Genomic DNA, 11,855 nt, shown 5'->3' on the forward strand with positions numbered 1-11,855 from the left:
CAAACAAATAAACACATACATACATAATAAAATAAAGCAAAGTACAATATCTGATGTATCAAATTTGATGAAAAATGTTTCTAGGAAAGCAGACTGAAATTTATGTGACTGTACTAAGAGGAAACAAAAGAGAAAGTCTCCCCATATTTTATGAACTGACCTAGTTACAGTACATCAAACTAAGGAGGGGACAGTGGGACAGGGGTATCTGGTTTACAGAAGTGGAAATAAGTCCAAACCAAAGTAGTTTCTTATAAGATATAATTAACATTTAGAAACTGTCTAGGAGGGCAGTTTTGGCACTTGCTGCCAAGCCTGAGTTTGATCCTTAGAATCCACAACTACATGGTAGAAGGAGAGAACTAACTCTCACAAGTAATACTCTAACCTCCATGGCATGCATGCACCCAGCCACACACCAATAAATAGATTAATTTTAAAATTAAACACACACATCAAACTGGTTATATCATAAGCACTGGCCCACGCCTATGATTCCAATACTAGACAGGCAGAAGCAGAAATTTCATAATGATACGAAAACCACCCAGATCTACACAGTGAGTTTCAGGTCAGTCAGAGTTAAAAATAAAATGAAACCATATCTCAAAAAGCAAAACAAAAACAACAACAAAAGCCAACCTTGTTCTAGATGGCCAAGTAGCCATAATCAATTTAGAGGAGAATGATGTTACAAACACACAAACAAAAGTTACCTACACACATACCTTTTTTTTTTTCTATAATACTGTTTACAACTGTTGGATCTAATTCACTAGCCTATTGATACTAAAGGTTGAAGACATGCTTTCAACATTTAATAATCTATTGATTAAATACTGATAAAAGGGGATGAAGGAATGAATTAAGGAGAGAGTGAGGGATGGAGGGGTCATATGCTTGCTATACATTTACCCAGTAAGGTCTTCCTAGTGAGACTAAATGAGTACTACTAGCAGTTCTCCACTTCCCAGGTACTGGAGAAAGAATTCCATTCTCAGAAGCACTACCCAATGCTCACTGATCCAAGTAAAAGTTCCAGGTGTCGACACCAGCAAACTAGCACCTTCTGCTGGCTAACCTGTAAAGGCATGGAGCAGCAAAGTACACTTAATTTACCTGAACGCTTAGGAGGGAAGAGCATAAGTGGAGGTAAAAAGTTCAGTAGAGAAGAAATCAAATGAAACAAATGAACTGAGCCTACAGAAGGGAGAAAGCAACGGCAATGAAAATGGTGACAATTTCTTTAATGTGTTAAGACTTCTAGAATGCCTATAAGTGCTAAGAGCAGTTTCAAATTGGGGGGGGGGGAAGTTATATACACACACTACAGATGGTGAGCTTGCTATCAGCTCCAGGTAAGAACTTGACAGATGAAGCATCCTGAGGACTTAGAAAACATTAAGTAGCACGTTCCCCCGTCCCCCCATCACAAGATATGATTCCATACAAGACAAGTTAAAACAGATTTCCTTACTGGTGTACAAAGTAGGTAAATGGAACAGGCCAGGATGCCTTGAGTTCAGCTACATATATGAAAACTATCAGGTTTGATAACTGATGTAGCTGCAAAGATCTATTTGAAGCATCAGGAGTACCTCCAAGTTGTCCAGCCAGTTGATATCACTTCCACAGCCAAGAAGTCTACCTGGCAATTTTATTTTGTTTTTAGGCATGGTATTAACACCATGAGAAATTATCCATGACACATCAACTTGGAATATTCTACTTCCTTTTTTTTTTTTTTTTTTTTTTTTTTTTTTAGTACAGAGCAGATAAATGTAGCAGGCCTAAACAGCTGATTCAAATATCCAGACTGGCCTAGAACTTACCATGTAGCTTGAGATGATCTCAAACTCATGAAAATCAACCTGTCTCACCCTTCCAAAGTGCTGGGATTACAGACATGCACTACCACACTAAGCTTTTACTTGGCTGGGGAGATGGCTCAGTAAATCAAGTGCTTGCCTTGAAGACATGAGGACCTGAGTTTAGATCTCCAACACCCATATAAAAGGCAGTGGTAGATGACAGAGACACATGGATGCCTAAAGCTTGCTGCCCAACCAGTCTACTCAATCACTGGCCTTCAGTCCAACCAATAAAAGATCCTGAAAAAATAGTTTTGAGTGATAAAGGAAGTCACACTGACCTCTGACCTTCACAGGCACTCATGGGTGAGTGCATCTGCATATATCCTTTTAGATATAACACACACAAAATCTTTTAAGAAAAGGCTAGAAAATTTAGACATAATCCACAAAAAGAATATATATTACTTACAACTCAAAAGCTTCAATTCGTTCCTTCAGCTCTGCTTCTCTACGTCTGAACAAATCTATATCATTTAGTAGAAGCTGTCTTTGAGCATAAATTTCTTTTGTTTCAATCTGCATAGGAAAGCATTTACTTTTAGCAAGAAAGTGAAGTTGAATAAAACCAAGAACCATGCATGGAGATAACCTAGGACTCCCCTCCCCCACACACCGCTCAGATGTAGCCTATGGCAGCTCAGTTTTCAAGTGGGTTTCCTAGTAAGGGGAACAGGGACCGTCTCGGACATGAACTCAGTAGCTGTCTCTTTGATCACCTCCCCGAGGGGGACGGCCAGCTTTACCAGGCCACAGAGGAAGACAATGCCACCAGTCCTGATGAGACCTGATAGGGTAGGGTCAGATGGAAGAGGAGGAGGAACTCCCCTATCAGTGGACAGGGGCAGGAGCATGGGAGAAGAAAAGGAAAGTAGGGTGAGGTTGGGAGGGGAAGAGGGAGGAGGCGACAGCTGGGATACAAAATAAATAAATTGTAATAAATAAAAACCTCAAAAAACTGGAACTCAGACATTGCTTCAGAAATTCTAGAACACAATGAAAGTTACAGATATTTAGAGTAACAATTCCTCATTGAAGAGATTTCAATGAAGATTTTTTTTAGATTATATTGTAGTTTCACAAAAAGTACTTCCTTGCACACACAAAAAAATTAGTCCTTCAATGAATGATAACTACATTGCCATTTTTAGAAATATATTCATAATATCCCTAGTCTAGCTCTTTAGCATCACTCATTATTTCCTCACTGAAAAATTTCAGCAAGAAAAACTTTAAACATGCATATTCAGTAATGAAGTTCCAAAAGAGTCTCCATGGTGATTGATGATGGTACCTAAATGTTTCAGTTTATGGGTCATTCTGACTCAAAGCCAGTTAGCAGGTTCAGGTGAACTCCCGAGGGAATGGGCCATCCCATCACTGAACAAGAAAACCAGGACTAGAAAAGTTCCCCAACTTTAACAATCTCACAATTTGGGTAAGGGAGAGAAAAACAATCACACAAGGGTATAATGATTTCTTAACTGAAATATATGAAGACCACATGTATGAAAAACACCTGGATGAGTCACTCAGTGAGTTGAGGAAGAAGTTACTGAGGTGATATCTGGTGTGTTTCAGGACAAGGACAGGCAGCTCCAGGTTCTCCCAGCATTCCTCAGTCCTTACCTGCTGCCTTGCATGGCTGGCAACTCTCTACTGGCAACCCTCTACCCTAAATTTTCCAGGGCAGAGGCTTCCCTTCCTCCTCTTTACCATGTAATCTGACCATTTTGTTGCTATTTTTTCTCTCTCTCTTAACCCCTTGCATGACAACCAAGAGCCGCTTCCAATGAACCTAAATTCCTATACTTTAACTTACCTTACATGACAAGCAGCCCAAGTTCCTCATTTTTTAATTATAGAAAAAGGGAGGAATATTGGGATTTTGGAACCAAACCTGCTTCTGGGTTGCCCAGCAACTTACAATGTCATCATGTGTCACCGGCCAGGTGGCCACACCTGGAAGGCGTGGTTACCTTGCCCCTGAAAGGGACAACCCAACATGTGGTCCCTCTCTTGGTCCTTTCTCTCTTGGTCCCTCTTGTTCCTGGCCTCATGGCCATTTCCCCTTTCTCTATGGAGGCGCCCCTCTTTCCCTTCTCTTTCTTTCCCCCCATCATGTCCTTTTCCCCTTACTCTCCCTCTCTTTATATCCAGTTAATAAACCTCTTTCATATAGAAGATCTATTGTATGCCTAATTGTCTTTATTTAATTTGTCCCATAACATTACAATATCAAGCTGGGTCTTTGAAAAACAGCACAGACTTATCAGGGAGAGATGTGGACAAGCATCCAAAGGCATGGTGTTGCCAATGAGGATGATAATCTTCCACACTTTCATATAAAAGTAACTAAATGGGGATCTAGTCAGTTAACTATATTGAAAATAAAGTTGTTAGTGTAAATATAACCCAGTCTCTTAAACACTTATGCTTATTTTCAAAGATTAGTCTATTTCTCAGATACCCTAGATACACAGAGGGGTCCTATTTAATGTTGTATAACAGGATAACAGATCTTATTCACCTAAGCAAGGGTGAACTCTAGGGGGACGCACTCTTATTTTGAACATTTTCTTACAAATGCTCTGGATGCACACTGAAAACAGTGCTACAAGTCCTGTTTGACTGAAACCAAGCTCTTAGCAAACAAACACTTTTTCTGAAGGACAGCTCTGCCTGAAATGTGACTGGGCAACATAGCCTCTCAGACCCTCAGTCATTCTGAGACTGCCATGTATCACTTCATTTTCTCCAGGATGGGGTCACTCACATTAACTGGTTCTCTTTGTTCTCTTCATCCCCTAGCAGAGCACCAAAGTCTTTCATTCTTGAGGCTGCCTTTCTCAAGTCAAATTAAACTTGGCAAAACACTGTTCCTCAATGACTTCTACTTTTCCACCCTCACAGAAAGGGGTGAACAGGTGCTCATAAATTATCAATCCTCCCCGGAGCCAGAACAGAAACCTCTTGGCCAAGCACATGGTTTGCTCTACCATTTCCTGGCTACTGCCTCAGCTCGGTGTTGCAATGTTAAGATCCTCTCTGCTTTAAAAAGCTGAACACAGGGGTCTTTCCTGAGACTGCTATTCCAACCAAGGACTATGCATGGAGATAACCTAAAACCCCTGCACAGATGTAGCCCAAGGCAGTTCAGTATCCAAGTGGGTTCCATTGTAATAGGAACAGGGAGTGTCTCTAACATGAACTGATTGGCCTGCTCTTTAATTACCTCCCCCTGAGGGGGAAGCAGCATTACCAGGCCACAGAAGAAGACAATCCAGCCACTCCTGGTGAGACCTAATTGAGTAGGATCAGAAGGAAGGAAAAGAAGTCCTCCCCTATCAGTGGACTTGGGGAGGGGCATGCATGCAGAGGGTAGAGGAAGGGAGGGATTGGGACAGGAGGAGGGAGGGAACCACGGGGGGGGGGGATACAAAGTGAATAAAGTGTAATTAATAAAGAAAAAAAAAGCAACTCTCCCTGTTCCATAGCAACTATTTACCTCAGAGCCTCTCCTTAAATGCCTCTCTCTCCAATTTGCCTGACAAGATAGAGCCAGTTTGCTAATTGTCTCCTAATCCCAGTGTGGACATTCACCTCAGTTCTTTTTTTTTCCACCACTGCAGAGCAAAGTCTACAGGAGCTTCTCACAGTTCAGCCATCCCTCCGCACTCTTGATAGCAATTCCAACTGCTATCCTCTAGAGCCTTGCTTATCGGCTGTCCTTTCTGGATCTTAAATGAAGCTACTAACGGCAGTAGGACATAGCCACCAAGTAAATTATGTCCAGCTATTACCTCTTGGTGCTTTTTAATCCTTTCCAGAGTGTTCTTTTCCTGAGATAAGAGGGCTTCATTTTTTTCTTGACAAGTTCTTTCAAATTCACTCCGGAACTCAGCCAATTCCTTTTCATACTTTCTTTTCTCTTCCATCTTAATTTTTGCTATTTCAGCTTCTCTAAAATACTTCAGCTATGAATTGAGCACAAAAACTGAAAAGTTACTTAAAAACAGTACAAATTCACTCTTCACTGATTTAATAATAATATTCTAAAATATATCTTCATTTTTAGTTCATTCATTATTCTATTGGATTCAGTTTAAAAAGTGTGAACAAATGATATCAATGGAGATTACAAAAAAAGAGCCAATGTGCTTAACAGTGTAGTACTCCATTCTTTAATAAAATGTTCTAGATTTCCCCCACATAGACAGTAGAAGATAAGTGGGATGGCTCTCATTAATAGCAGCAAGAACTACAGCTTACCTTTTGACACATTTCTACCTGAAGCTGGTGCTGTATTTCTTTCTTATATTCATTTAACTTTATATCTAAAGATTCTAGCTTGGGACGATGAGGAAGAGCATCTGCAAACTGATCATCGATAAGCTGAAACTTCTCGGCTATTAAAAAAATAACACAGTCAATTAGGAAATATAAAATCAACTCAGTAATGTATGCCAGCGGTCCAAGGCAGACTATACTAAAAGGGAAGTAGTCTATTACCTACTTTAAAATATATTCAAAAACCGAGATAAGTTGATAGATAAGTGATGAACAACGATAATACAAATTTCACAGTAGCATCTATGTAGGTAAATATTCACTGTAACATTGTTTCAACTACTCTGCATGTTGGAAATGATCATAAATAGGCGAGGGCAACAAGTACAAATCAATCCCTTCTCAGTTTCTAAGTACAGAAGGCTTGAATTGGACATGAATTAAAGTTAATACATGTTCAAGACAAAGATTTTAAAAGCATAAAAGTTATGTACTTTAACTCTTGCATTTTATAGATAAGAAACAAATGGCCACAGAATTCGAGTGACCTCAAGAGGGTTAAAAAAACTATAGCACAACAAGGCTCACCTCAAGGCTTGCTGACTTTCTCATGGCAGATCTCTTTCCAGGAGGCCCTTGGCCCTCAAACCAACCATGGAGCAGAGGGTAACCCTGAATCCCGTACGCACCACAAAGCAAAAACAAAACAAGACAAACAAACAAAAACCCACCACCAGAGCACATACAGGAAGAAAGGGATAGTAGTAGTTGAAATACTGAGTGTTTGTGGCAGGCATAATTGTGGGCATGTTTTCCAGCTACTTATTTCACAAATAAGCCATAACCACACAGTCTGACCCAGGACTTTCTAGCCACATGTGGTCACTGAGTATTTTAAACAAGACCAATCTGAATTGAAATGTGCTCTAAGTGAAAATGATACACTAGATCTACAAGAATTGCTATAAAAATGTATGTGAATTATCTCATTAATATTTTTATGCTGAAATGTTATAATGTTTGGGGTTAAATAATTAAAATGAATTTTACCTGTTTCTTTTCATCTTTTTAAATGTAGCCACCAGAAAATTTCAAAATTATCACCAGAAAATTTCAAAATTATCTGCGCGTTTTATTCCTAGAAAGCTTTCCTTCTTCTTCGCAATGAACACATAATATTTTGCTAATGGTATTAAAACTATGCTTAAGGGCCTAGTTGTAGAAGACAGTTTTATAAATGATGAATTCCTTATCTTTCTATAAGTTAATAGAACACTGACCAAAACATATATTAATTTAATGGCTATAAAATAAACTCAGAGAAAACATGAGATGAGTTTCCTAGTTAAGAGAAGTTAAACTCCACAAGTAAAACAAAACAAAAACAAAAACAAAAACCTTGGTCTTGGGATCCCTGTATAGATGGCCAGTGTAGCCCTGGTATTCAGGATACATTATGACAGTGGAAAGCAATTCCTGGTCCCTCCAGCAACACAATTCTGGAAAAAATCAATTACTTTGTCACCTACATACAGGTAGCATTCTTCCAGATTTGGGGGGGATCACATACTATGATAAATAAGGTTAACTTTCTTCTTCCAAAAACAAAACAAGGCCAAGTGACATAGTATGCATCTGTAAATAACAGCATTCAGAGGAGGCAGAGGAAAGACAATCAAAAGTTTGAGTTCAGCTCCATCTACACAGTGAGTTCAAATCCAGCCATAGCTACATAGTGAGACCCTATTTGAAAAATAATCAAGCAAAACAAAAAATAATAAGATACCAGCAGAATTGAAGTAAAAAGGCTATAATTACCTAGGGACACTTTGCTAGGAAATGTGGTGCTTGTCTGAGTTTCCATATCACAGCTCTCTTTATCTTGATGATATTCTGCCAATTCCTTTAAGAAATTGATAAGAAAACCTAAAAGCACAACATAGTTTTATTTTAGAACATCATTCAACCACTTCATTTGTTGTTTACAAGCCTTGGTTTATAATATTATCATTTGATTACTGAAGAAAGCTTTTTCCAAGCATAAAGCTTAAAACGAATACAAGAACTGCAATAAGAACAAAAAAATTATAAATTTACATGTTATAAAGTCAAAAGAAAAATGATATATTGGGAAAGAGTCTGCTATACAGAGAATTCTTGCAATGGCAAAGAACTTTTACAAATCAGTAAAACAAAACAAAAAAAGGAAAAGACACGGACAAAGTTAACAGGAAGAAAATTTAAATGTAAAATAAACATGAACATCTTTTAAATGTTAGACAAATACATAGAAACCCATAAATAAATGCAAATTAATAACATAAAAGAGAGGCTACAGTTTCTATATAACATTGTTAAGATTCAATTTGCTGGTAATGTCAAGTGCTAACATGGAAATCTAGGAGAACAATTTGTCAGTATCCTCATATATTCCAAATGCAGATTTTTTTTTTAACTTAGTTACTTGGAGTTTACACTTCCCTTTCAATAAGGACACAAAGTATACATGATGCATACTTATTGCTTCTCATAGCAAAAAACAAACAACTGAGTCTCCATCAATAGGGAGTTAAATATCTTCTTTAAAAATGGTCTAAACAGTTGAAAGGACTCCTGCTTCGTTGGCCAAATTACAATCTATCTTTTATTCCTTCATACTAATGATTTTAACATTCTACTCCCACAACTGTTGATTCCTTTACATATGCAGAGACACATGGAAACCTCACAATTCCCCCTCACAATCACATATCTCCCCTATCTAAAAATCAAACAAAAACTACTTAAGTTCTCAATCATAATGGGAGTCAGTTCTCTCTTTCTACCATGTGGATCCTGGGGATGAAACTCAGGTAGTCAGGCTTGGCAAAATGCACTTTTATGTACTAACCCATCTCACTGGCCCAAATTCCTGTTGTAACAGTGAGAAAGTTGGCTCTTACTATCTACCACCTATACACTTAACTGTAATTTCATAATTATTACTAAGTCCTCCCATGTAAGTAACTATCACCTACAGTACAGTCCAATTCCTTTGGCTGTTAGGCTCCACTGATTTCCAAAGTTAGGATGTTCACCCAACACACTCTAAGCTCAAGTGAGAACACGATAGTAACAGTGTGGCCACAGTCTACATTATTCCATCTAGAGATCACCTAATGTCCTAAATTTGAATTGTAGTTCTCCTTGTACTGATTTTTGCCAAAATTAACAAAAGGTTAATGGTTAGCAGAGCTCTTCAAATGTTGGTACTTGGATACTTAACACAACTGCTACTCAGTTTCTCTGGGTTCCAGAAATTTTATTGGATTAAGCTGGTAACAGATGTTAGATGTTTTTTGACACAGAAGCATTTAAGGAGACTACGGAAACATGGGCAATAATCTTTTAAGGATAATATAAAAATCTATAGTAAACAGGATTATTTATAAATACTGCTTCAAGCTCTAAATCTCAAAATTTTGGTAACAAGCATTACTTGTATATTTAAGGCCAGTGCTTTCTAATTGGCAGCCGTGTGGATAAATGAATTCAAAGTCAACTAAAATCAAGTTCACTGTTCAGTCACAATAACCCCATTTCAAGTACCACATGAACCACTACATGGCTACCACATGAGACAGCAGAGATAGGCATCTCCATCAAAACAAGAGTTACACTAAATAGTACACTGCCTTGGAGTTCAGAATGTAGGGTCTACTCATACACTTAGTAGGATGGAATAAAAGACAGTCATTCTTTTATTTTAAATAATTCACTTGTATTTAGACTGCCAAACACCTTATTTTGTTGTACAAATGGATCCAGCCTTTGGAAGCTGTTTCACTGTGGAATGTAACATAATGAAATTCAATTGTGATGATCTATGTCTATGTTGCAGGAAACCTAGAACATCTTATAAGCCAATTTTCTTAACCGCTACAATCACCACTTCTAAGAGACAAGGCAATTAAATCAAAGACTAATGGCTGGTTGAAAGAAGACATGCCAATGTTGCTCATTAAGTTCTGATCTTATGAACATTCCAGCAGGGATGGTAAGACAAAAATTCACACAAAGGGACCACTGCAACATGCCACAGTACCAAGTCTAAAATATGATCTGGTAACAACAGTAACAATATCCTATATGAAAGGCCATTATCAAGGCCAGAGTTGAGGTAATTTATCAAGACTGTATAAAATTTTAATTTATAAAAAAAAACATTGGTATTTTAAAGAAACTACTAATATACTTAACACTTCACAAATTACATTGAAGGAGGATATCTAATATACAAAATACTCAGCTTGTATTACTAGATTTTTTCAGGGGAGGGGAGTTATTGCATCAATGTTCTAAACAGTGGGTATTCTGTAAATAGTATTTTCATTTGTTAAGTTCTTGACTATTGCTTGCAGTGTCCTTACTTTAATATCTAAGATTTATTAAAAAGAGAGAAATGTGGTATAAATAACCTATGTTTATCAAAATAACATGTGAATGGCTGCTTATTTAAAAGAAAGCCATGGTCATCAAAGAAAATCAAATGTTTTCATTTTAATTAAATTTTCTTTTCTTTTCCCTAATAACACCAAGCTTCTCAGTTTTGTAAGGAAAAGCACATATAAATATCTTGCTATTCTCCACAAAGATGAAGGCTCCTACCTTTTTGGTTTTCTTTATCAAATCCTGAAATCTGTTAAAAGAAAATATTTCACCATTATTAACTGCTCATTTATAAGTAGCAAATCAAAGTAGATCATAAAAACAATCTTACCAGTGATCTGTAGAGACTTGAAGAGGGGTTGATTCGAATGAGTTGTAATAAATCTTGCATAGTAAATAGCTTAAAGAGAAAAAAAATATTAAGTAGCCAGATTTGTATACCAATAAGTTTAAGCGATTGAGATGTTACTGAATATAAAATTAAGATTCATTTCAGATTTAAAATATTATAATTAACCTAATGATTCAAAAATAAAGTGTTTACAGTAATAAATTGTTGAGGTAAAAAAATCAAAGACTTTCTTTACTTTTTAAATTACATTCATTTAATATGTGTGTTAGGAGGGCATGAACATGATATGGTGTACATGGGGAGATCAGAGGACAATTTGTAGGAAATAAGTTTAATCCTTCCTTCATGTGGGTCCTGGGACTCCAATTCAGGCCATCAAACCTTCGCAGCAAGTGCCTTTATCTGTTAATACATCCTGCCTGTCCAGAAAAAAAATCTTTAACCAAGTTATTAACCTCTAATTACTAATGGGAATAAAAGAAATGATTAATGCCTTACAGATGACACTCAATTATCTGGTGAATCAGTGGATATATGAATGAATTTCAGGATCCTTATAGTTATTTTAAAATGTAAATAAACTCCAGGTTTTATTATTCTTACAACTACTACTGACTACTGTTTCCCTGAAATATTTTTAATCATACATCTATTCTTGATATATGTATTTCCACTATAATATGTATTTGGTACTCCAATACAATGTATTTACACATGGTTTCCCTTTAAAGAAAAGGTTCTATTTGGCATTTATGTTATATGAGAAACTATTAATGATATGGACTGGTTTAATTACTATAATTATATAACTACTACACAGCAAACAAAATTATAAAATGTATCAGTAGAAAAAAGATGAGCTACAAGTGAATTCTTGTTTTAAGACAGGGTGTCATTATGGATATCTGGTTGGA

General features: G+C 36.9%; 1 protein-coding gene across 4 annotated transcripts in view; it reads right to left on the reverse strand.

Moving 5' to 3' along the window:
- Ofd1 (OFD1 centriole and centriolar satellite protein) overlaps positions 1 to 11,855 on the reverse strand; it is a 41,133-nt gene that overhangs the window by 22,621 nt on the left and 6,657 nt on the right. For 3 of the 4 annotated variants that reach the window (XM_055613351.1, XM_055613350.1, XM_055613352.1), the window contains exons 4-9: positions 10,921 to 10,989; positions 10,809 to 10,839; positions 7,980 to 8,087; positions 6,144 to 6,280; positions 5,675 to 5,848; positions 2,284 to 2,390 (exon numbers count right to left, since the gene is read on the reverse strand). In XM_055613351.1, the coding sequence (XP_055469326.1) occupies positions 2,284 to 2,390; positions 5,675 to 5,848; positions 6,144 to 6,280; positions 7,980 to 8,087; positions 10,809 to 10,839; positions 10,921 to 10,989 (626 nt within the window). The remainder of the gene's footprint in view (positions 1 to 2,283; positions 2,391 to 5,674; positions 5,849 to 6,143; positions 6,281 to 7,979; positions 8,088 to 10,808; positions 10,840 to 10,920; positions 10,990 to 11,855) is intronic. The other variant, XM_055613354.1, reaches the window with a different exon arrangement.

The sequence above is a fragment of the Psammomys obesus genome, unplaced genomic scaffold (genome assembly GCF_907164565.1).
Source record: "Psammomys obesus unplaced genomic scaffold, mPsaObe1.curated_primary_1811, whole genome shotgun sequence".
Taxonomy (NCBI): Eukaryota; Metazoa; Chordata; class Mammalia; order Rodentia; family Muridae; genus Psammomys; species Psammomys obesus.